This window comes from Prionailurus viverrinus, chromosome B3 (assembly GCF_022837055.1).
Source record: "Prionailurus viverrinus isolate Anna chromosome B3, UM_Priviv_1.0, whole genome shotgun sequence".
Classification (NCBI taxonomy): domain Eukaryota; kingdom Metazoa; phylum Chordata; class Mammalia; order Carnivora; family Felidae; genus Prionailurus; species Prionailurus viverrinus.
The window spans coordinates 95,018,693-95,045,319 of record NC_062566.1 but is presented as its reverse complement, the minus strand read 5'-3'; the positions used below and the strand labels follow the sequence as shown (position 1 = coordinate 95,045,319).

General features: G+C 38.6%; 1 protein-coding gene across 9 annotated transcripts in view; it reads right to left on the bottom strand.

Moving 5' to 3' along the window:
* The window catches only part of FRMD6 (FERM domain containing 6), a 329,953-nt gene that overhangs the window by 14,038 nt on the left and 289,288 nt on the right, over nt 1-26,627 (bottom strand). For 6 of the 9 annotated variants that reach the window (XM_047862033.1, XM_047862040.1, XM_047862038.1 and 3 more), the window contains 9 exons: nt 24,325-24,569; nt 18,641-18,731; nt 15,660-15,763; nt 14,568-14,644; nt 12,150-12,336; nt 8,761-8,916; nt 5,299-5,364; nt 4,364-4,432; nt 1,098-1,272 (listed from right to left, as the gene is read on the bottom strand). In XM_047862033.1, coding sequence (XP_047717989.1) covers nt 1,098-1,272; nt 4,364-4,432; nt 5,299-5,364; nt 8,761-8,916; nt 12,150-12,336; nt 14,568-14,644; nt 15,660-15,763; nt 18,641-18,731; nt 24,325-24,423 — 1,024 coding nt within the window. In that variant the 5' untranslated portion in view covers nt 24,424-24,569. The remainder of the gene's footprint in view (nt 1-1,097; nt 1,273-4,363; nt 4,433-5,298; nt 5,365-8,760; nt 8,917-12,149; nt 12,337-14,567; nt 14,645-15,659; nt 15,764-18,640; nt 18,732-24,324; nt 24,570-26,627) is intronic. The other 3 variants (XM_047862039.1, XM_047862041.1, XM_047862042.1) reach the window with 2 other exon arrangements.

Sequence of the window (26,627 nt, the reverse complement as noted above, 5' to 3'; positions counted from 1 at the left end):
AGGGGCGCCTGGGTGGCTCAGAGCCTGGAGCCTGCTTCTCATTCTGTCTCTCTCTCTCTCTCTGCCATTTCCCCACTCATACTCTATCTCTCTGTCAAAAGTAAATAAACATTAAGGAAAAAAAATTTTTTCTAAAGAAATAGGCAAATGAGCACAGTAGCATTTTGGGGGATCAGAAGTTCGTGTGTTAAATGGAATAACCCTGGGTGCCATGACTTAAGATGAAGGGCTAACCAGTAGAGTTGAAGCCTGCTCTTAGAGGCCCCAATCCCTGCCTTCCTCTTCCTTACCGTGACTCATTCTCCTTTTCAGGGGCCCCAAATGTATCTCAGCAAAGCCCCCACAGGACTGGCTGATATAATCCTCAAATGGAAACTTCTTTCAGGGCGCTTAGGTGGCTCAGTTGGTTAAGCGTCGGACTCTTGTTTCAGGTCAGGTCATGATCTCATCACAGTTTGTGGGGTCGAGAACTGCGTTGGGCTCTGTGCTGTCAGTGTGGAAACTGCTTGGGATTCTCTCTCTCTCTCTCTCTCTCTCTCTCTCTCTCTCTCTCTCCTTCACTTTCTGCCTCTCCCCCATTCTCCCTCTCTCTCTCAAAATAAATAAACATTAAAAAAAAAAAAGAAGAAAACTTCTTTCTCCTTTGTCATTCCTGCTGACCCAGACCTGGGGTCCTCTCAGCAGTCAATAAGAGAGACTGGAGACATTTCTGTCTCCCACCTTTATTGTTACTTTAATCTAAGGAGTAATTGCACTGGAAAAAATTCCAGATTCCAAGGTGCTCGGAGTCGCAGATAAATCTTGCCTTGCATCTTCATGTGGTGGCTTTTTGCAAGGATTTTCAAAGCAAGTGTGGGGAAACGTTAAAGAGACTGTACTCGGGGATAGCTAAATGATAGGGATGACCTCAGGTATTTGGGACAGGTGCTGGGACAGTGGTGAGATGTGAGGTGGAACACGGCCCTGAATCTGGAGAGGCTCAGCCCTTGAATCCCATTTTGTAGGGGTCTAAAGCCCCAACTGATGGCAGCTACAGACTAAGGGGCCAGAGGTGGCCAAGGCACCATGTGTGCTTCTCCCCCCCAACACTGCCATACCTTCGTTCTCCTCCAGCTTCCGGATGTGGCGCAAGACAGGCTGCAGATTCATGTAGAGGCGGTGGCTGTTACTCAGGAGCTGGAGGAGGTGTCGGGAGCGCATGGGGCACCCTGTGTAGTAGATGAGCTTCCTGGCGGAGGGCAAGCCATCTGGCAAAATCTCAAATTTCTTACCCTGTGGAGCAAAAGCACGAGTCAGCTTTTGGAAGGTAAGTCTCTAATTTGCCAAGGTCCCCTTCATTTTCTCTTTAGTAAGGAGAAGTATAGATTCAAAAAGAGATGTATAAAGCTGCATTCAAAATTCAGCGAGAGATAAATTGCTGTTTTCCTTTTCAAAAATGTCCCAGGACAAGGATTACCAAAAACTCAGGGAAGTGTCTAGCCAGGGTCATCCGGTCGACACCGACCGGGTATGACGGTGGAGGAATATCTTTGGTTTCTCTGGCTAGTCAGGCCAGGAGAAGAGAAGGGCTCATCATGAAAGCATCTTCAAATGCAATTCCAACACCCTAATTCAGCAAACAAGATGACATTCTAGAAGCGTGATGCATTCAAATATTTGTTAAACACTAGGTACCAAACACTGTGCTAGTCACCAAGAAAATAACAGTGAATAGGACAGACGAGGTCGCTACCTTCACAGAAATACATTCTGGTGGGAGAGATGGCAAATAAACATAAACATATAAAATAACTATAGTTTGTGATAAACTCTGAGGAGGAAATAAATGAGGAATATAAGAGCAAACACTATAAATACCTTTTTAGGGTTAAGAAAATACAGAAAACTTCTTCAGCTGGATAAAAGAGGGAGGTTGGGGGGGGGGGGCACCTGGCTAGCTCAGTTGGTAGAACATGAAATTCGTGATCTCAGGATTAAGTTCAAGCCCCACACTGGGTGTACGGTTTATTTAAAAAAGGTGTGGGGGGGTGGTGGGAGGGGATAGGTGGAAGCTAGAGGGACAGCTCAAGGGATGAGACAGGAAAGAGAAAGGAAGAGATATAAGTATCGTTAAGTATTTCTATCAGAGATACCAGGAATCTCATTGTTTAAGTTTGGGATCATTAACATAAAGTTCATTAACATAAGCTGAGGGTGAGAGTTTGGCAGTTTTTTATAGTTATGGAAAACTGTAAGTTTATTTATTTTGAGAGAGAGAGAGCACACACGCATCTGAGCTAGGGAGGGGCAGAGAATGACAGAAAGAATCCCAAGCAAGCAGGTTCTGCACTGTCAGCACAAAGCCTGGCCTGGGGCTGGACCTTACAAAACTGTGAGATCATGTGACCTGAGCTGAAATCAAGAGCTTAACCAACGGAGCCATCCAGATGCCCCAGAAATGGAATTATCAATTCCTTCACCTTTCCTATGAATGAACAGGGCAGCAGGATTGCATAAGGAATACTGCGGACACAATGATTCTCAGCCAGAAGGGAGAAGTAAAGCAGAGAGAGGCATCTTCCAACCACACACTTAAAGTCAATAAAAAACAATATGGCTCTGTGTATCTCGGTTGGGAATGGATTTTTCACCTCTCGATTTTTCATTTTGAAGGAACCACCAGTGGATCCCAATGCTAGAATGGTAATAACTGACACTGAATGAACACTAGGCAGGTATTGACTCATTTAATCCTCAGAATCAGTCTATGGGGGAGGACCAATTATCTCCATTTGGGAACAAAGAAACCAATGCACAGAGGTTAAGTAACTTGCTCAAGGTCACACGACTGGGGCAGGACTGGGCTGGCTGTGAGAAGAATCATCTGGGAAGTTCATTAAAATAGATGCCTGGTCCTCAACCCACACCCTCTGAATCAAAACTCTCTTAGGGGAGGAGGATGAGGCCCAGAAATCTTTATCTTAAACCAACTCCTCAGATGAGGCTGATGCAAAACTAGATTCAGGAACCACTGTGTCCAGGACCCTTAAGACACTCAATTTCATAAATGCATTTTATGTCTACTCAATTTGGGACATGACTGGGGTAATGGGCTAATAATTTGCTCATTTTCATACAGCTCAGATCCTTTCACAAAGGGCCTAAATGAGAGAGAGCGAGTGAGGAGGAAGCAGGTAGGGCCCCATTTGATGTATGAGTGAAGTGAAATCAGATTGAACTGAGCCCAAGTAATTAAAATAATGTAAAGTCAGGAACAGGTCTTTGACTTCACAGGGCAGTATGGAGTCAGTACCCAAATGCTCTTTGGCAATACATCCCTTTATTTATATAGGCCATCTTCTTTATTTGTGTATGTGTACAAATCCTTATCTTCCTCCTTTGTGTATTTTTTTCCAACAATTTCTGAACAAAGAAAAAAATATGGATTTTAATGACCACCAGATATACATATTATTAACTGTAATTCTTTGAACCCTGCCCCAAACCGGATAGAGCCGGCAAAGTAGAGAAACAGCTGGGAAAAATCATGAATTTGCTCTTATAACAAAAAAGAGGATACTATTCTCAATATTCTAAAAATAAAACCATTTTTTTCCTGTTAAGAATTGTAGACCTTTCTTTATAATGATGAGTTTCAAAGAGTTAGATATTAATAGAAACATCTTTTTATATCACTCTTTATTCTTTGCTCAAAAGAAGTAACTTCCAAAAGAACTGGCCTACCCCCACGCCAAGAGTAATTTATCCTGTGATTATGGCTTTCCGTTTTCTGATCCCTCTGATGTAGGCTTTTGAAAATCATTCTCTTTGCTGAAGTCATCTTGCACATTCCCCCACTACATTTCTTCTGCAACTAGAACAACTTAGGATAGCACGGTGGGGACCAGACTCACAAATTAAATAAATAATTTCTTTTGCTGTAAGATTCCTTAATTTTAGATTCATGACCTATGAGTGGCAACGAATAGAGCACATACATAAGAATATAAGAAAGTGAGTTGCTACATTTTCAACTTTTAAAAAAAAAATATCAGCTTTTGTGCCTGTCACGGCATTGTTTTTTTTTTTTTTTAATTTATTTTTGGGACAGAGAGAGACAGAGCATGAACGGGGGAGGGACAGAGAGAGAGGGAGACACAGAATCGGAAACAGGCTCCAGGCTCTGAGCCATCAGCCCAGAGCCCGACGCGGGGCTCGAACTCACGGACCGCGAGATCGTGACCTGGCTGAAGTCGGACGCTTAACCGACTGCGCCACCCAGGCGCCCCACGGCATTGTTTTTAAAAACAAAACAGGGAACAACGAAAATCCACAAAAACAAACAACTGAGCAATTTTTCTTTAGTCAGTTGCTTTAAACTTACCACAAATACCAACTTTCCAACATTTGTCCAGGGGAAATCATAAAGTAATTGTTTCTCTTCATCTAAATTCTGTGGAAAAAAATTTTAATGCATACAGAGTTACTGAGGAAACTGCCAGACACTTTAAAATGGCTCTAGCTTCTCTCCCAGAAAACTAAAATACAGTAATTAAAATCTGAAAGAGGTCCTCAACTCTCTTTGGAGATGTTCAGACAGTAATTAAAAGATTAGTGAGACAATTCTGTAGCTTTGGGTTCCTGAGTGACTGCATTAACTGGCCTTTCAAGGCAACCTTTTCCCTTTGAGCCTATCCATAAATTTAAATAAAAAATCCAAAAAGACTCAGGCATTGGAGAGATGAGATAAGGCACTCAGACTTTCATAATTGGATATTGTGCCTACATCAAGATAAGAGATTCTTATATTCTCCCTGGTCTCACAGAAAGAGGGATTCTCTCTTTCCTGTTGATGGCTGTGGTATAATACCATCCCACCTGCAAAAGCGTGACAGGGACAGGGGACAGGCTGTATCGGAAAAGCGTAATGAAAATTAAAATACAGTGGTCTGCCACTGTATTAAGATGTCATTTTTTTTTCTTTACACAGTTGTAACGCTCCAGAGGAGCATTATAATCAGGATATTTAAAATCAGTAACACACAAAGAAAAATGTTTGGATGTTAATGATCTGTTAGTGATGAACCTGAGCCAATCTTGGGCTTATTACTTTCTATTCTAGAGGACTTATTACTGTCAAGGTTTGGACTGTATCACTTCATTTATCCTACATCATCCCCATTTGTACTAGACAAATAGGAAGTAATGGCCAGTCGATGGCCAGAAATGAACCAGTGAACCTGTCCAAGGACCACACAGGTACACTGTCAACATGAGACATGGCAGATGCCACTTGACACTCATTTCTCATTTACTGACCTGAAAAATCTGTATTCCTCGCATGGTCAGTCCAAGCATCAGAGAAGCTTCAATTTCCCTTTTATCCTATAGAAATAAAATCATATGAAACAGTAGTGGGTTTTTTTGTACAATGGACAATTAAACACCAAAGGGAAAAAACAGAAGGAGAAATCTGATTAGAAAATTTTTGATTTAAAATAACTTCATTCAGGGGCATCTGGGTGGCTCAGTCCATTAAGGATCCGACTTCAGCTCAGGTCATGATCTCACAGCTCCTGAGTTCGAGCCCCACATCAGGCTCTGTGCTAACAGCTCAGTGCCTGGAGCCTGCTTCGGATTCTGTGTCCCTCTCTCACTCTGCCCCTCCCCCTCTCGTGCTCTCTCTCTCAAGAATAAACATTAAAAGCAAAATTTAAATAACTTTGTTCATCTTTTTGCATCCCTAGCTTACCATAAGCTTTAAGAAAATCATGAGCACATACACATGAGCAAGGATATATTCTACTTTTTAAACCACTGAGATTTCAAAGGATTAGTGTTTTTACTATATTATAAACACTTTCATATCTGACAATATTCTAAATACCGCCATCACTGAAAACTCTAGTAAACAATACTATTTTTGCTGCTTGTTTGTTTGTTTATTTATTTATTTATTTATTTATTTATTTATTCTCTTCCTTTTCCCAGATGTCAGAATCTTGAATCTAATATCATAGATATATTCTGAGATGCATTAGATTTTATAGGTTTCAAACTATGTAACTCTCCAGCCTCTGAAGCCAAAATCAGAGGCATGCCTAAATATTTAAGACTGTCATCCCATGAGGATAAAAAACTGTAAAAGCTTTATATTCAGTTTGTTTGGAAAGAAAATACTTATTTCTAAAAAGTTCAATTGTCACTTGCCAATATGATATACATTCTACCAGCTAAACTACAAAAAATCAACTAAAATGAGTGTAGGGGAAAAAAACCCCTTAAATGTTCTCGGAATTTTAAATGTACTCTGAAATTTGACCACATCTTTGGAGTGCTCATATGTAATAATGGGATATAAGGTATGAAGTTCAAAATAGAAGATAAATAAAATCACAAAGTAACTAAAATATTTTCATTATGAAATTCCTCAATAAAAATAAATGAGTATGTTTAGTGCCAGCGTTCCCAAGAATATGGGAAGAAATATTTTTAGAAAATGCATCCTCATCTGGTATAGTAAAGACAAGATATGGCCTATTTTCACTATTTGGACTGTTTTCTCCAACTAATATGTTTTTACATCAAGAAAGGCACATACAGTATAGGTTCAGCAGGAGAAATCAATCTATCACTGTGAGTTTAGCTCAATTTCCTCTTCAAGGCTACTCTGATTGCTTCCTGAAATAAGATTGTGCTCATAAAAATGCTGGCTGTGCAGGCACAAGGCATGTACTACTGGGAGAGGGACACAGAAGTTTTTCGCCCCAGAATGTTTCCTGTCCTCTGTCTACCTTATTTCCACTTTACGAGCAGTTTTAATGGCTGCCACTTGATTTCTCTAAAGAATGAAAACTCCGCCCATGAGGTAACAATATCTATTTCCCCACTTCATTCAGTTTCATTATTATTAATTATCTTGCTTTAAGAAGATAAGAGAGTCATTTCCTTTTTTTTAAATTTTTTTAACATTTATTGATCTTTTGAGAGAGAGAGAGACAGAGCACAAGTGGGGGAGGGGAGAGACAGAGGGAGACAGAATGAGAAACAGGCTCCAGGCTCTGAGCTGTCAGCACAGAGCCTGATGCGGGGCTTGAACTCATGGACTGCGAGATCATGACCTGAGCCGAAATCCAACACTTAATGGACTGAGCCACCCAGGTGCCCCAAGAGAGTCATTTTCTATGCCATGTAGAAGTACCACATTGTAAGCAAATAAAAGGTAAATCTTTTAAGCAAAAGATAAATTCCTAACAGGATTCTTTAAAATACTATGTTTCCCTATCAAGTGAGAAGCACTTGGTATTTATTGAGCACTGATTAATGTACCAGACATTCCACCTGGTTATTTCAGATTCATTACACCATAGAATTTTCCCAACCTCGTGAGATGTATTGAACCATTCCCACTTAATAGATGGTCCAGAATTATAGTTCTATTTGCCTAGGATCCCATAACAGTGGTGATGCAGGGTTTCTGATATCTGACTCTAAAGCTACACTCACACCTTCTTATACACCATTCATATTTTCTGTACATTTTAAAATATAAACTGATTGTCAAATGCCATTTATTTGCATTTTCTCATATAAACTGAGGTGTCACAAATGAAATCTCTCAAGGAAACAAACAAACAACTCCGTCCTTCAGGAATTTGGCCAAAGAGATCTTATAGAACTCAATTATGCCTCTCAAGGATGACAGGACATTAACAATTTCATCTCTTGGGCACAGAAGTGAGAAAAAAAAAATACCACTCTTTGGTACCTAATTAAGTTTTCTGAACCAGACAAGAAGATCATCCAGTAACATATCCAAACTACAGCCTAGTCTCCAATGGTCTAGTTATGCTAAACTTACCACAAAGGGTATAGTAGTAATAAGAAGCACATTAATAACAAGGATAATGGTAACAACTTAACATCATTCTTAACATGTGCTGGGCACTATTTTTATACACGAATTCCTTTAGTCAAGTAGACCTGGGTTGAATCCTGGCTCTGCCCCTTGCTAGTTTTGTGGTCTTTGGTCTGTTTCCTCATCTGTACAATGAATATTACAGCTTCTATTTTATAGAACTGTGAGGATTTAAAAAAGAAAATAAAGCGCGCCCCATAAAAACAATACTCAGTAAACACTAGCTGTTGTGGTCATTCTTCTAATTAATGGATACAGTGCAGGTATGGCTTCACTTAGAGGAACATTAAAAATTACTGATCAAAAAAGTTGCAAATGTTAGTCCCCAAGGCAGAGATGCAGATTTGGAAAGGAGAAAAATAACTATTTCATAGTCACTGAAAAGCCAGACTCACGATTTGAAGCCACTTGGCATTTCAGTATTAGAACCATTATAAAGGGACTCTATCATGCTCCCAGGCCTGAGGAATAGCATCATTAACTCGAAGACTGAACTACCATGAGAAACAGTTCACATGAATCCTTTAAAAAAAAAAAAAAAAAAAAAAAAAAGCCCACTAAAAAATGAAATGACAACTTTAATTAAAAGCTTCTTCAAATCATGAAGGTATTTTGTCTTCAGAAGCTGCAGACTTGGGTGCCTGGGTGGCTCAGTGGGTTAAGTCTCTGACTTGGGCTTAGGTCATGATCTCACAGCTCTTTAAGGAGTTCAAGCCCCACATTAGGCTCTTTGCTGTCAGCGCAGAGCCTCCTTTGGATCCTCTGTCCTCCCTCTCTGCCCTTCCCCCGCTCACTCTCTCTCAAAAATAAACAAACATTTCACAACAACAACCAAAAGCTGCAGGCTGACTGCAGTTTTGTACCTTATACAATCTGTAGTAATGAACGGCAACATCATCCAGTCGGACGGCCTCTTTGATGTATTTAAGATGAGCCTCGGAAGCTGTCAGTGCAAACTGATCTTTGTGCATGTTTGGAATGTGCTTCAGGATGTAGTCCTTCCCTCTCTTGGAAACAACCTGTTGGAATACAATGGGTATGCACTGCCACATCTGTTGGAGTGATGGGAGTCCTACCCTTGTCCCCCAAATGATGGAAGGACAAGGAGCTAACATAGGTCATGGAAACTGGCTAATTTCCACCAGGAAATTTCCCACTTGTATTCTGTTTTCACCATCTGTTATGTTACTAGGCTGAATCAGCTAGTACTAGAAGCTCCAAAGTCAATTTAGCTGTATATCTGAGAAGAAAAATCACAAGAAATGAGAAAAATATGTTCTCTTGGCTTTAAACTCACCAAGAAAAAAAAACATGCAAACTTGCAAAATTTTGTACACATCACTGTTTATACTTGCAAAATTATTGGTACTATGAAATACATCTACTGTCAACACATCTTCAGGTTCTGGATCCTACTTAACTCTTCTAAAATTACAGCCACAGAGTGGGAGGTTCTAAATGTTAATCCAAAGAAGGCAGGGGACTGGGAGGAATTCTCTGAAACATTTTTGGTTTTTGCATAAAAGGCTGATGTGAACACTCTATTTGAGTATTTGTGAGGAAACAATTTCATTCAAACATTCATTGCAATTCACTATGGCTTAGTTTTTCAACGGACAGTAGCCTGGGCCTTTCAATGCCCAAAACATATAGTATCCAGCAGCTGCAGGCTAAGATTAGCTAAAAATCTTAGCCGAGGGGCACCTGGGTGGCTCAGTTGGTTAAGCGTCCGACTTCAGCTCAGGTGATGATCTCACAGTCCGTGAGCTCGAGCCCCAGGTCAGGCTTTGTGCTGATGGCTCAGAGCCTGAAGCCTGCTTTGGATTCTGTATCTCCTTCTCTCTCTGCCCCTCCCCTGCTGATGCTCTGTCTCTCTCTGTCTCTTTTATTTATTTTATAAATAAAAATATTTAAAAAGTTGAAAAAAAAATCTTAGCCGATTTCATAAGGATTATAAAACATGGAAAGGATTATGCAAAGAGAGCAAAAAGAGTAGTGCTTAAAATCATCAGAATAAAAAATAATTAAAGAATTTTTAGTTTTAAATGTTTTTATAGATATTGACATTTTGTTTCTTCTTATTGTTTAAACATGATAGATTGCTGGCTATTTAATATTGCTGAGAACTCAAGTTACAGATTTTTCTTTCAGACTCCTTTCACATGGAGATCACCTAAATTAGTATTTGTTAACTTTTCTCGGCTCAAAGAACACACAGAAAATAATATTTGCAAGGGCACTGAAGTAAGTGGCTTTGGTGATCCCAAAGGTTGAAGAAACTTGTATCTCAGTGCTCTGGAAGCTATGGCGCACTGACTGGGAAGATCTGATTTAAAAGACCGAGATTCAGCAAGTACGTGATGACAATTTACCGGATGTAAACATAGGCTAATTTGGGTTCCACAGACACTGATATGTAAAAGCTTGATACCTTTTGTGGTTTCTCTTTAACAACTGACATGCTGGCAATCAGTTCACAAAAATTTATATTGAGCACCTCAATGTGAAGTGCTGAAGAAACAGAAAAGGTATAGTTTAAGCCTGCCCTTTAGAATATACTAATAAACAGTTCACTGGAGGCAAAAGATAAACAGAAAATAAGATGTAAAACACTATGCGTAGTGGGGGCTTCTAGAGCCCAGAGGAGGGGCACTGGGTACCTAGCCAGTCTGCCCAGAAGGAAATACATCTGAGCAGAGTCTTGGAGAATGAACAGGAGTTGGCCAGGTCAAACAGGGAGAGGGGTTCTGTTGGCTAAGGGAACTTCAGGAAAAAAGGCCAGAAGTGCAAAATACCACAGGGCGTTTGGAGACATAGGGATTGCTGGATGTTGTTAGAGCATAAAATTCAAGGTGCAGGACAACCTGAAAGGAAGCTGGAAAGGCTGGCAGAGATCAGATCCTGGAAAGTTCCTCGGTTATGTGTGGGAGCCTGGCTCTCACTCTGTAGGTGAGAGGGAAGCCCCTGAAGATTTAAATCAGGAGCAAAATCCACTCATCCGCAAGCTCTAAAGACAGAGGCAAAGACAACAAGCCCCCTCAGCAGTGCTGCTGAGTGCTGATGAGAGCTGGAACCTGGGGGACGGGAGCAAGGACGCTGGGGAGGGCACACGACAAACATTCAGGAAGCCTACCACAAGGAAACTTCAAGAGAATTTGATTTCTTAAGCTGGTGACGGGTAATCAAGTATTTTATGTTCTAGGTTGTTTCGGTTGGTTTGGGCAGGCCAGGGAGAAAGAAGGGTGATGGGGAGAGCTCTGCAGGAGACTCAAGTTTCTGGGTGACTGGGTGGATGGCAGTGCTACTAGCTGACATTAGGGACACAGAGGCAGGAATACATGAAATCAGGTGGGAGAAAGATGAAGTTGACTTGGGACATTTTGAGTTTGAGGTGCCTATGGGTAAACAGCTGTCTCATGGACACAGAGGAGAGAAACAGATTTGGGAGCTACTGGCACATAGGTGGTTGTTAAAAAAAAGAAAAGCATTCGTTTGGAGGAGATCCCCAAATGAGAGTGGTTCTATGTCAAATGCAGCCGAGAAAAGAAGTGGAAAGTGTCCACAGAATTTGGCAACTTAAAGGTCACTGGTGACCGTAGGGACAGCATGAGGAGTGGAGGGGAGCGTCGGGGACAGAAAGCAGATGGAATTGTGTTGAGGAGTGTATCTGGGAAATAAGGTAAAAAAATCAGATTTTCAACAGAGGCCTGGAGGAAGGGTGGGCACAGACATGGGCAGGGTTGGGCGGAGAAAGGACAGTTGAGACAGTTCGAATAACCTAAATTTGCCTGCTGCAAAGGCGTGGTTCCTCTCTCGAGAGTGGAGGAGATGGCGGTCAGGGCAAAGTGACTATTTAATTTGTTTTCTCAACATAGGAAAAGCTGTGAATGATCTTACTTTTCAAAGTGTAATGTTTTTCTCCCTTCAAAGGGAGGAAAATGATGCTTGAATTAAGAGTAAATAAGAAAGTAAAGACCAAGCAACTGCCAAAAGAAGGCTGGTAAGTTCCAAGTTCCACCACATTTAGGATGGACAGAAATCCTCTTCCCCTTTAACTGGAAGGAGCAGATCAAATATATCAAGAGATCATGTGTACAATGCTCTTAAGTGTTAAACTTCTATCTGGGCATCATGAAGGGTTTTACTGGCCACAAACATCTGTGTTCCCATTTCTTGAAGCAACCTGAGTAGCAGCATAATGAACTAGAAATGTGCTAGAGAAAACACTTTAAAACTTGAAAACAGTGCCTACCCAAGATGGGAAGTAAGCCTCCGGCTCAAAGTATTTTCCATAGTGCTTATTCCTTTTGAAGTTCCCAAGATCAGCCTGCAGGGCAAAGGCTGCCAGCAGGAAATAGGCCTCTTCTCGGAGCACACACTGAGAATGAAGAACTTGTTTTCTCAGGTGCCAGTAATAATAGTATCTTGCTGCTCTGTCACTAGGAAAATAAAAGAAAACAACTCACATTTGATGGAACAATCCAATGGCGTGTAAACAGAACCCAAATCCTGCTATCCATCTGGTGACAAGAGCTCTTCTGTTTCTGTTCCCTCTTCCTCCCTCCACACTCCTTGAAAAAAAGTGGGTGGGGGGTTGAGGCTAATACCTGATTGCTGCCTCACCCAGGTTGCAGAGAGGTAGGACTCCAAGTCTGACTACTCCAACAGGCAAAAATAACATTTCCTGAGGCCTATAACATTTAATTCATTCAGAGAATGGAAGCAAGATCTGAATCATCCATTCCAACATGGTAAATATTTCACTGAAACAAGTATTACTCTAGAAGCCTAGGCATTTGTTGTCTGCGTTAAAGTAACTTTGCTGCAATAATGCGGCACATATGACAGAAACAAGGACAAATCTGAGGGGACAATCCTGGCTTTAATGTTTTGCTCCTCTGTTTTGTTTTGTTTTCCAGCTGAGCACATTACAAATACCCTAAGGTCCTTATAAAAAAATTTCTGTTTAAATGCCCATTAAAAAAAAACTATAGTGTTTTGTTTTCTTTCTCAGAATGAACTGGAAAAAAAAAAAGCATGCTTTAAATCTCTCTCTCCCTCTCTTTTTTTAATTAAGTGGATGTTACTTTATGGGTGTGGTTTTATAGGAACATGTTATGACAGTCATGATACTCCTCACAGATGGAAATCCTACTAGTGCACTCATTACAATCCGTTGAAGTCAGAAATAAATATAGTTCCCATTAAATACATTGAATAAGAAGTGCTGACTGGGGAAAAACATGGTCAAGCTCCAAAAAATGTCACAGGCAAATGGGATGCCTTTGTGATCAAAGTAAAAATGCAAGAAAAAAAAAAGTGTGTGTGTGTGTGTGTATTTAATGAGCTTACTTGCCTCCCCTATTAGTTTAAGTCAAAGGTTTACCTGAGATTTATAATGCATTAGCTGATGACAATAAAAACATGAGTTTATTTTAACTAAGATCATGTTTAAGTATGATGAGTTTAAAAATAAAGCATTTATGTAATTTTTTCCCCATGGGACAGAGTACTTTTCAAGGCATTTCTTTTTATAATGCTGACCACACAGTGTTTGGACTAGTTCATCCCTGGGGAAAAGAGCAGAAGTACAGGGATGAATTAAACATTCATTAGCCCCAGGGGGTTAATTTGTGGCTAAATAATGTATTTTCCTTCTTTTCAGCACATTCCATACTTAGTAGGTAAATTGAGCAAAAATTTTACATAAACTCCAAATAACTAAGAAAGTTTCTTGGCCTTTAGAAAAAATTACTTATGGGCTAATATTTTTTACTTTTTAATTTACATATGGCAATAACACAAATATTAAGAGCAGATCTCACATATAACTTATTAGCCAAATGTATCTTTGTATCTTTTAATGGAGTTTCTCAGAGTTTGAAAGTAAATAAGGAAAACAGAGTTCACATTTCTAGTATTTTCCATCAGCATTTTCTATCCATTAACAAAACCAACTCTGAAAGCTTTCCAGCACTGAATCCTCCTATACAAATGATAAACTGAGCTTTTGAAATGGTAAATTCTGAGTCTGTATCAGTAGCAAAGAATTGCTCATGCGCCCACCTCCAGAAGAAGAATCAATTACCTGCCCTTGCCAAACTGCATCTAAGATTCTCACAGGATAGCTCCACTGGGTGTAATCTTAGCTTTAAGGCCCCTGCCAAGAACAGAAGCAAGACCCCAAAGGTGGAAAGAAAACCAGGCTATATCGACACCATTTTTACAGGAGAGAGTTCTTAATGCTGCCCTACTCCCCATCTCACCACCAGAAAAGAATACAGTCCTTTAATTAATTTCTCCATTCTTCACAAAAGTGCTAGTTCCTTCTTGAATGAAATATCTTCTTTTTGGTGAATGACTGGTTATCGAAAATGGGGAGTACAGACAATGTGAGGCAGTGACATTGTTAACATTTTCATCAATAGTCTAACATTAACATTCATCCATTCATTCATTCATTCCACAAATATTTAGAGCGCTTACTGTGCCTCTTTTCTAGGAACTGAGGATACATGAGTGTACACAAAGGTTTCTTTTAAAATCCTTGCTCTTTTGAAATGTGTATTCTAGCAGATGGAGACAAACACACACAAGAACTTTATATGGTTATGTTAGAAGGTGAGTGCTTGTGGAAGTGAAGGTTTAGAGTCTCTCCCTGTCCTCATACCTGATCAATCTGCCATTTTCCACATAGTACTGCACACGGAAGTGAATGATCATAGGAGGTCCAAATTGGTCAATACCCTAAAACAAAGACACATATAAAAAGAAAGCTATTTTTAGTAACTGCAAAATGGGTTTTAAACGCAACAAAATACCATTATTTACAAGATACTTTTAAACCTTGAAAGGTTTTATCTACTTCTAATGGGGCTGGGTGGTGAGGGTGGCTGGGCAGAGGGTAGACAGTTGTCCATTATGGATATTAAGTTCATACAAAACTGGGAAGTTATAAAGCATCATCATGTATTTGATACTCATTCACTGTAATGCCAATGACAACATAAGGGAAGATAAAAATAAATGCCAGTGGAAATTTCTAGTTGAGATCCAGTTCCTCTCTCAGCTCTATCCCCTGTGGTGACCATTTGCTCCTCATTACAAATGTTCTCTTGTTCCTCTGACATTCCACATACCAAATTCTAATATGCTGTTTGTTTATTTAGACTTTAATGTTCCTTACTTTGTAGTTAGCTTCCAAGTAGCCTTCCCGTTTATTCCAAGAATTCTTAAATACGAATCGGAGGATCTAGGATTAGACATTGGGGACTTATTCCTGATTAATATGGTGGAAACACTAGGCAAATTCCCTGTGAATGATGCCCCATGTAAATGGAATTGATGTTTACTAAATAAAGGCACCAGTATAATAAAGTAATAAAATATCAAAGTACAGTAAAAGTAGATTTAAAAATTAGGAATAACTTCTAGAACATCAGTTTTGATGGCTAACATAGCCACAGAAGAGAAGCAAGTTCTTTTTCCATGGTTCTCGTTTCAAAGTATTATCCCCAAATTACTAAAAAGTTATTATCCAACATGATATAAACAGATACCTGAAATCTATCATATGCTATAAGCTATTAATACTTTATTAATGTGACATTTTAGAACTTACACATTTCCCTTTTCCATTCTCTACTTCATAGTGTTTTTATGAATTAAAATTTAAAAAATTAAATATTTTTCTAATGTCTAATAGCTAAAATAAACCTTTTAAAAAAAATCAAAATAGTTTTGCTCATAAATGTAATCTCACCCAAGTGACTTCGTATTGTCGTACCTTGCTGGCCTCTTTCTTCCATTCTTTTGGACAGTATTTATACAGCTTTTGTGACAACTCCATATAGACATGTTCATTATCTGCACATTAAAAAAGAAAAGATGATTTTTTTAAAGAAAATACACACCAAAACGGGTTCTTTAAAAAAGCCTCACAATTTGTGAATGTGCTCTGAATTCACATACAAAACGTGAACAATCAACAAGATACTAAAAGTCAAAAGTTGGCTAGACATTAATGAGATTCTTTATAAACTATTTTGCGTTCGCAATACAGAACACATCTTATTAAAAATATGTAGTATTTAGAAGAAATACTAGCTTCCACATCCTGCTTTTACTAAGTTTCTATGGTCAATCCTAATGCATAGCCAAACTTCCAACTCTGTGCTTACTTGCTCTTAGAGAAACATGCTTTTGCTTAGCTCACAGAGGACTCCTGTCATAGCTGCAGAATAATGAAACAGGGCAGAAACACCATCCTAACTGCTATGTAAGAAATGAGACAACATTGAGGATAATTGCCTATTTCCAAGCGACGGGTCTGACCCACGCTTCGTGAAGAACATCCTTTAAGACAATTTCTTCTCTGTGTTTTCCACATAAAACACACCCTGGTAAAACACACTGTCTTTGGGCTGATCCCATGGAAAGATGAGAAGAATCTCATGCAAAAAAAATAACGCTAAAGTATTTCTTCAAGGAGATGATGTTCTTAAGATGAACAGAAACCATGATTGCTAAAAACCCATGTAACAATGATCTAAACATATGAAGACAAGCTGTTAAAAAATATTAAAGTTTTCAGATTTCCCCAAGAGAATATTTTAAAAGAGAGATATTTCACAACAGAAACCTTCAGCATTCCTATCTTGTACAAAGTTGTAAATCTTTTTAAAATAGTTTAGTCCTTTTTCTCTAACCATCACTAAGGCAGCTTCCTCGTGGAAAGCTCTGCATAAAAATGTACTCACTGTGGAAGGGAAGGGTGTCTCTTTGACTTCTCCAAGGATAACAGACCTGACTACACTGTCACTCCTGACTGAATGCTGGAGAGGTTTGCTTGAAAAAAAGCCATAAGAGAACAGGAAGGGTAGAGTTTCTCTGTCTATAAATGGCATATTAAGCCAGCCAATTTGAATGAAAGGGATAAGAGGTCCCAGAGACCAAAACAAAACAAAAACAAAACAAAAAAAACCAAGAGGATGCTACTTAAATCCACTTATCAGATCAGCCAAATTATCTCCCATATCTCACATGCTACCAGTTAAACATGAAGTGAACAAGACCAGACAACCTTCCTGTTGAATATGGTTTGTGTTTGGCTTGAATTCCCATCTGAAGAAGCAATATAATGAACAGAATGGAGACTGTTCAGCGTAATAGCACATACTTTTAAACTACCACCGTATCTCTGCCATCTGACAGTCTGATCATGGCTTTATATTTTAGGAATTCTAAAGCATATATCAGAAGTCTGCAAAGTGGGTGAAGTAATCTCCAGCTGACACCTGAGAAAACTGAAATCGAGAGAAGTCAAGTGACATTTCTAAAGCTACATAGCTAGGTAGTGGTAGAAATAGAATTGGAACAAGGTCATCTGCGTCCTTTTCCAATGTTCTTTTGCCACACTACAATCTCTCTTTTAAAAAAGAGATCTTAAAAACTCATATTTTGAAATCTAAGGAAGCCATAAACTGGTTTTATTAGACTGACTTGTTAAACAACACAGATCAACAATCTGGCTGTCGTGGCAGTAAGAAAGAATTAATTTTGAGTTTAGAATAAAAGAAACAATTTTTAGAATCTATAGAGCATCTTATTTCTCCCAAACCCTTCCTTGAAAGAATGACTGAGGGATGTACTAATAGAAACACAGAGCAAAGCATCTGTGCTTTCATTGCTTTAACTACTACAGGAAAAAAACTGAAGAGCAAATGGTTGATTCATTGGTTCCTGAGGTGTTCCCTGCTCCAAGCTCGCCGGCTTCTCCTAAAAAGACAGCTGAAGATGGTTCATATTTTGGAGGAGAAGGGCTGATCATGATACACTTTCTAACTTGGCAGATCTAAGCTTTTTATGGTATTAACCAGATTCTCAAGATGTCATAAGCCTTTAAATTTTTAAGCCGATTCCAGTAGTAGAATATGATTCATCTACAAGTATAAAATGTAGTTAAATACATTTCGCACAAAAAAAGTATTCTTGAAAAACTGAGCAAAGATAGAAAAGGTTTTTTGCATAAGGGTAAATTAGAGAAATTTAGACATATGACTTGAAAGAGAAAGCTTACAAGGAAAGGCTGCAGGTAAACCCTGGGAACTTAACTCTAAGGTATTATGGGGGTGGGCAGGTGGAGGAGGCTTCATGTGAAGAAAGCCTTCACATAAAGTAAAAGTAGAAACTGATCCCCCATCTTTAAGTCTTATAGTCTGATTGGAAGAAAAGGAGAAGGTGTTAAGAGGGAAAAACAGGAAACAAGAGCAAATTAATAGATCACTTTGTTATACTATATGGTCAACAGCAAGAAAACTTGAATAGACGAAAGCCATTTTTCTTATGCCTAAGTTTTTTAATGTCAAAAATTATGAAACACATTATAAAAACATGCAAGATAATTTCCTACTAGCTCCAGCTGTTCCCTGAGTGCAAGGAAACAAAAATCAAGCATGGTTCATAAAAACAGAAAAGAACAAATACAAAATTTAGACTCCTGAAAAGGAACCGATTTTTAAGTTCAAACTATGATACACGGCCTAAAATTCTAAGTCTTGTAAGAAATACACAACAGTTAAGATCAAAACACGAATAGCAGACTAAAAATGATGATGAATTTATGGGTATTTTGCCAATCACAATCTTATCACAATACGCCCAAATCAAGTCACAGCCAGCTATAAAATATCACTTCCTCGGTGACAGTTGGCTAAATCTATCAGATATGGGACTAAGACCTACTTTGTATAACACTGAGTCCAAACAGGTGACAGTCCTTTAGCCTGAGTAGGTCACACACCTGGACCAGCAACTGGTGACACAGAATTTTAACCTGTAGAGACAAACAAACAAGCACACAAAAAACACAACTTGAGACAACAAGTCACTCAAACCCAAATACTGAGCCACAATCAGGCAATTTAATACACCCTGAATATATGCCTTGAAAGGACAAGCCAACACTAGCAAAACCGCTGTTGGTTCATGGAAATTGCTTTAATCTGTGTTGTGTTTCAATACTGATTATCACAATATGAATTTTTACAACATGGCAATAAAGTATCAATGCAATCTTGTACAAGACTCATAAATCTTATGACACATTGACGAGGCCTTAATTCTAAACCCATGGTGCATGGTAAATATTTCAGAAGGTACCCAAAACAGCCTATTCAGATTATCAGAAGCATGAATTAGGCAGGTATCTTTACAAGGAAGGTTTTCTTCTTGATGGTCTAAGCAAAATACTTAGATATTATTACAATGAGTGAATGAGTGAATAACTAGCTTTTATTTATCTTACTTTTATTGTTTTATACCTTTTAAGTACCTAAACAAGGGTCCTTTCTAAGTCCTAGTATAATTCAACCATAAAAAATCATATTAATTTGGAACTCTGAATAGGCTATCCTGAAAAGTCACATGTTGAATAATAACATAGTCTTTAACAAACACAGTTTTAATGATTTCTCCAATATTTAATAAAGTATTTTGGGGGACAGTAATTCTGTTGGGTCTGTCTCATTGAATTCAGAATCACTAAAGCTTAGAGCTGACTTTAAGAGACCATACAGGTCAATTTCTTCATGTTATGGATGATTTCTTCATGTTATGGTCAATTTCTTCATGTTATGTCATGTTCTTCAGTAGGTTAAACGTCCAACTGGTGATTTCAGCTCAGGTGATGATCTCATGGTTCATGAGTTCAAGCCCCACAACAGGTTCTGTGCTGAGAGTGCACAGCCTGCTTAGTATTCTCTCTCTCTGCCCCTACCCTGCTCTCTCTGAAAGAAAGAGAGAGAGAGAAAGAAAGAAAGAAAGAAAGAACAACCTACAAAGCTTAAAGTCATATAAGCTAGTAATGGCAAAGCAGCAACTCACAACTTTGCTCATTTAAGTATTAAAATATTTCCAAATGTGTATTTTAAAATATATACAACATGACAGTTTATCATTTCAGTTATATATATTATGTGGGGCATTTGTCCCTCACTTGTACTATACTTGCAATGATACTGATGCCACTTACAGTTTTAACGATAAATTCTAAATTACCTCTGAATTCATGACTTTTTATCATACCTTAATATGTGACTCAGATTCAGAAAATAAGAGACCCCTGAAACCCCTTGATAACTGAAAGCCAAACAATGCAGAATGGTGATAATTCCAAGTGAAGGTTTGCTGCTCTTTCCACATTATTAAATGGCAACTAATCTGAAGCACCTTATCTAATGGAAAGAGCAAAAGGTATTTATTTAAGACCAAGAGCACCAATTCCGCTGCTTAGAAGCACCAGGAACTCAATGAAGCTGGGATCGTGTCTTATCTTATTTTTAGGATATATAGTTGGCACTCAGTAAATGTCTGATGGATAAAAGCAGGTGTCTGATGCCCATTTGGGCCTCTTGCTTTTGTTCTGTTCCAGGACTATGGGCTAGTCTCTGGCCCACTGAGCACATAGCTTTATGAATGTGCCACTGAAGAATTTAGGGAAAATGAAGAATTGCAAACTCACAAACACCACTGGGAGACTATATTTGCCAATAGGAAATCATCTTCTTTGTTCATTAAAAAAAACTGTATTTTTGAGTTCTATATTGTCCTAATTCTACTTTACAAATAAGCTTAACCAACATGATAAAGTAAGGGGAAAACTATCAAACGTTATATAAAGTTGAAATACACATTGCAAATTTGAGACTTAAGATGCCATACCATCTAGGATACCTTTAATCCTTAGTTTTTACTGTATTTTAAAATGTTATAAACAAAGCAACTGGGATAAAATGTGATAAAAAGTTAGCAGAAAACTTCCAAACCACAAACTATACATAAAACAAACCATGTTGTAACTGTAAACTGTTGTTCAAATAATGCTGTACATTTCTCCCATATATCCCATATACTTATTATTTTTCTGCTAATTTAAATCAAGTATTTGGGGCCTACTGATAAAGCTCTGTAACAACTATGGAGTAAGTAGTGTTCTTGTTTAAAATTGTGGCTCTGAAGTCTTACCTTCTGTGAAAAAAGGCTTGAGTTTTTTGTATTTGCATATTATGAGTCTTGAAGGCTACATTTTAGCTGATTGTGAAATTTTTCAAGGAGCAATGGAGCTTTAAAAAGTGCTATAGGGTATATGAAGTATTAAGAATAAGAATTAAAATATTATCTAAAAATATCCTCTATATGGACCTTTTTAATAAAAAAAAAGCATTTGGTCCTAAATGTCAATAGTTACTGAGCAAGCACATTTAAAATATATTCCAGGGCGTCCGGGTGGCTCAATTGGTTAAGCATCCAACTTCAGCTCAGGTCATGATCCCGTGGTTTGTGGGTTTGAGTCCTGCATCGGGCTCTGTGTGGACAGCTCAGAGGCTGGAGCCTGTTTCAGATTCTGTGTCTCCTCCTCTCTCTCTGCCCCTCATGCTTATGCTCTGTCTCTCTTTCTCTCAACAATAAATAAATGTTAAAAAAATTTTTTTAAATATATTCCAGAAAAAAAAGAATTGTTTACCTTAGTTTTAGTGAACAAGTATAAACTCTTGGCCACTATTTATATCACTCAAAAATTTTGTGGCTCTTACATTTACCATAACTTTATTTCCAAAATTTTCCAAGTTTCCATATTTAGTATTTATCTGATGATTAAAATCATTTAAAACAGCCCCTACTAGTTCAACCTCATGGAGAAACTAGAATGATCAGATACTAAATATACCTCACATGTAGAAAGACAACATTCTATCAACTACCCGTCAAAGAATAAACCATCTTTGTGTAAAAAATATTTAGAAATGATGAAAAAAATGAAACCGTTGATAAAACTGGTTTTGTTACAGTTAATTTGCTATGTTACAGCCATGCAAATAACAATTACTATTTTATGAATGCAGAGATAACACTTTGAAGGAAAAGGCAGAGCTCTGGCAGTCCTGAACTGGTTTTCCAGCAATGAGGGGCCTCCATGCTACTTAACTGAGTCCCTCCTCCCTCCTTTGTTCAATCACTTGCTAGAGAAGGGTCTGGACATGGCAGCGGGGTCTACATGCCCTGGAATAAGAAGATCTCAACAGGCCCACAGGGGGTTCGGATTCTCTATTTGAGTTTCATTAACAGAGCTCCCAAATGAAATGCACAAACATAGCTCAAAGAAATGAAAACAAGCGCTACTCTGTTAAGTGCTCACGTACTGAGCAATGCTCGGCTGAGATTTTAGGACAAGTTAATCTCTTTGAAAATTCTAGCTGGCTCTCGGTATTCTTCATGAAGCCAGATTAGTCTTCCTTCCACTCACCTGAGGTCAGTAAGGTTTTGTTCCGTATCCTGTATGTGCGCATAGATGCACACATGAACACAAGGATATACAACCCTCTGGGTGGGAACATATAAATGGAACTGAGAGAAGTTTCTTAACTTCTTATAGCTTAGGCTATATGCCCTGGATTTTGAATTTTAAAAGAATTTAGTATCTCTTTATATAACGGTATATAAAAACTGAAATAGCATATTCACCTGTATAAGCAAAACTACATTTTATATATTTTGACCATGACCACACTGAAAAAGATAAGCTGCCAAGTTTTATTAGATTAAAAAAACAAAAACAAAAACAAATGTTGTAAAAATGATAGCCTATCACTTCACATATTCAAAAATAACTTTGGGTACCCTGAATAGCAATGCTGCTGATGAACAGAAATTCTGCCCCACAGATGATAAAATTCATCCAAGAGGTAGGTTTGATGCTCAGACAATTCCTATAAGCAAAAACGAGGTTATATTAGTAAATCAAGAAACTAAAACCCAGAAACTGTGGTGTTGTCAGAATAAAACCAAAATAATTACGGTGATAAGCAGAGCCATTTCCTGTGTAAATTTTGTAATGAAGCTATTTAAATGCCATATATATTCAGTATAACACTTAGAAATATTCTTTTATATAGCAATTGGGTTAACAAAGAAAACTAAGGGGTGCCTTGGTGGCTCAGTAGGTTAACCATCTGACTTTGGCTCAGGTCATGATCTCGCAGTTCGTGAGTTTGAGCCCCACACTGGACTCTGTGCTGATAGCTTGGAGCCTGGAGCCTGCTTCAGAGTCTGTGTCTCCCTCTCTCTCTGCCTCTCCCCTGCTCATACTCTGTCTCTGTCTCTATCAAAAATAAAGATCAAAGAAGAAAAAGAAAAAGGAAAAAAAAGAAAACTAATTTAAGGCATTGCACTGAGGCAATATTTTTCCTAATTCCATCTGAATACAATCAGTAAAAGGAAGAATATGAAAGTCGATAACAGGGAGAGGAGCTGAAAAGTGCTAGGCATGATTCTGATTACCATAAAACTGTTTGGCAGTGTCTACCAAAGTTAAACACAGGTATCCTTTATGATTCACAGTTCTGCTCTTAGGTGAGGCTCAGAAATGTATACACATGTGCATATACATAAAATGCTCTTAACACTTTTACTCATAGTAATAGCCCAATACTTACAACAACCCAATATCCATCAACAATAAATGGATAAACAAATTGGCCATATTCATACAATGGAATATTACACAAGAATGAAAAAGAATTAGTGTTATGTGCAATAACATAAGTGAATTTCATAGGCCAAGTTGATTGAAAGAAGCTACATATAAAAGAAAACATACCATGTAATTCCAGCTGCATGAAGTTCAGAAATAAGCAAATTACTCTATAGGGGAGGGAATACTTATTACCCTTTGGGTAGAGATGACTGACAAGGAGAAGTCATAAAAGATCTTTCTGGGGTGCTGGAAATGTACTGTATCTCAAGCTGGATGATGGTTATAGGGGTGTATACACTTGTAAAAATTCTCTGAGCTGCATGCTTATGATTCCTATACTTTGCTGTATGTAGATTATGACTCAGTTTTAGAAGTTAAGAAAAACAGTACCATATTCCTCAATATCCAGGTCAACTAAGAGAGTTACCCTTGAGTCATGAACCATAGCAACAGCTTAGTGCTCAAGTGCACAGCCTGTCCTTAAAATTGGCTAGACTTAGGCTACGATTAATGATCAAGATGCATATTAAGAAGCTAGCAATTATTACCATATCATGTGTGTGACAACTCAAAAACATTTAAAAAGCAAAATCATATTATAGATTAATAAAAATTTATATTTCAAGACACAGTTTTAAAATAGCAAGGTGTTCGTTTTTCTATAATATAGTAACCAAAATTCTGTAATCCCCCCCCCACCCCAGGTGAAAGAATATTGAGGGCAGTTGCTCTAAAGCCATAATTCAAAGTTTGTAGACAACTTTAACCCCCCAATTCTGTCACATTATTAACGGTCTCATTCTGTAGCGCTCTCACCCTTCACCAGGTAATAACTTGAATGTGGCCACTGGTGGGAACAGGACGTTCAAACATTTCTAAAGTCGAATCTACTTACATTTATGATGATGTTCAGAGATTCATCGTTGGGAAGGAAGATACACACACTCCGGCGGTCTTGCATGACTCTGTTGTTGTGGAAATTCAATTTGTTCATCGTGTTGTGGGCTCTCCAGTGGTCAGGGCTGGGCTCCGAGTCCTCGGCAATTCCTCTGGTTCCGAGCACTCCAAAGCCAAACTCCGTTCCTCATCACACGCCCTACGGGAGAAGCAGCGTGATGTTCCACTACGTAGGTTTCATAGCTGTAAAAAAGCCCAAAAGCCAGCCATAAATGAAGGCAGTGAGATTGGTGAGGAGAGAGTCAGGGACATGAGCAGCAGCACAACTGTTTCTGTTGGCACAAAGACAGCACGTCTCAACGCGAGGGCTGCCTGCTTTAATAAATGAGAACTCACTGAAATTCATTCTGTATTTTGCCCACTATCAACTCTTTCAAAACTTTCATTCATCGTCATGAATTAAACATAGAGCCAATGAGCGCCTCATACATTCGAGGCTGTGCTGTGCACTCCAGGGCTCACAGAAGCAGAGAGAGCCTGCCTTTGAGAAGTTTCCAGTCTCGCATGGGAGATAACAAAGGGTTCCATAAACAAACAGAATGACAAACCAGCAACAACAACAAAATTCTCAATCTTTTTTCCCATCGCAAACTCAAATAAATGCCTTGGCTCTTACATCACATTCCTTCTTTAACTGCTGTGGTCTGGCTTTCACTTCCTTCACTTTACCACCATGGCTCTGCCAAAGGAAGCCAGTGACCTCCAGACCATCAGCAGAATCTGGGATTCACTTCAACCGATCTCTCTCTTACCAAGGTTAAGCCCTCCTGACAACTTTTTTTCTCCCTGAGGTTTTTTTTTTTTTTTTAATTTTTTTTTTTTTTCAACGTTTATTTATTTTTGGGACAGAGAGAGACAGAGCATGAACGGGGGAGGGGCAGAGAGAGAGGGAGACACAGAATTGGAAACAGGCTCCAGGCTCTGAGCCATCAGCCCAGAGCCTGACGCGGGGCTCAAACTCATGGACCACGAGATCGTGACCTGGCTGAAGTCGGACGCTTAACCGACTGTGCCACCCAGGCGCCCCTCTCCCTGAGGTTTTATGGTGCTGCTCTCTCTCCCGATTCTTTAACCTGACAATGCAAACAATTTTTCTGTTTCTTTTCACCAACCAATTAATACCTAGAAATAACAAAACTGTATTTATCAAACCATGTTTGTATACAAAAGAACTGTGGATTTTGTAGATACCCTCTCATATCTATTCAGTTTATTAAACACATTTTTTAATTTCTCTCAGGTTTTCAATATATGCAATTTTTTTTTTGCAAGTAATGAAGATTTTATCTCTAATCTTCAACACTCACACCCTTTGTTTCATGTCTTATTGCATTGGCAAGACTTTGAAGAATAATTTTAAAACAGCGGGGGATATATTCTACTTTTAATGGGTGTGTCTACTTTTTCATATATTATTGCTAATATAACACTATTCGACCAAGATTAAGACTAGTTGCTTCTCAAACAGTAATTATTTTTCCCCAATAGTAATTATTTATATTGTCTCTTTCCAGCTATATTTGTATGATGCAGAAAAGAATTTCTAAGAATACAAAATTGTTTTGCCAGAGAGTATAACCACACATTTTTCTTTCTTTTTTCATCATCACTTATATTCAACACCCAGTGCTCATCACAAGTGTCCTCCTTAATACCCATCATCTAGCCCATCTCTCACCCACCTCCCACCATCAACCCTCTATCATTAAGAATCTCTTGGGGTTTGTTTCCCTCTCTCTTCTTCCCTACCCCCCCTTCCCATATGTTCATCTGTTTTGTCTTTTAAGTTCCACATGAGTGAAATCATATGGTATTTGTCTTCCTCTGATTGACTTATTTTGCTTAACATAATACATTCTAGCTCCATCGACGTCATTGCAAATGTGTGTAATACACCCCCCCCCCCGCCCCCCCCCCCCCCCACACCATCTTCTTTATCCATTCATCAGCTGATGGACATTTGGGCTTTCTCTGTAGTTTCGCTATTGTTGATAATGCTGCTGAAAACCTTGGGGTACATGTACCCCTTTGAATCTGTATTTTTGTATCCTTTGGGTAAATACCTAATAGTGTAATTGCTGGATCGTAGGGTAATCCTATTTTTAGTTTTTTGAGGAACCTCCACACTGTTCTTCAGAATGGCTGCACCAGTTTGCATTCACACCAAAAATGAAAGAGGGCTCTCCTTTCTCTGCATCCTCACCAACATCTGCTGTTTCTTGTGTTGTTAATTTTAGTCAT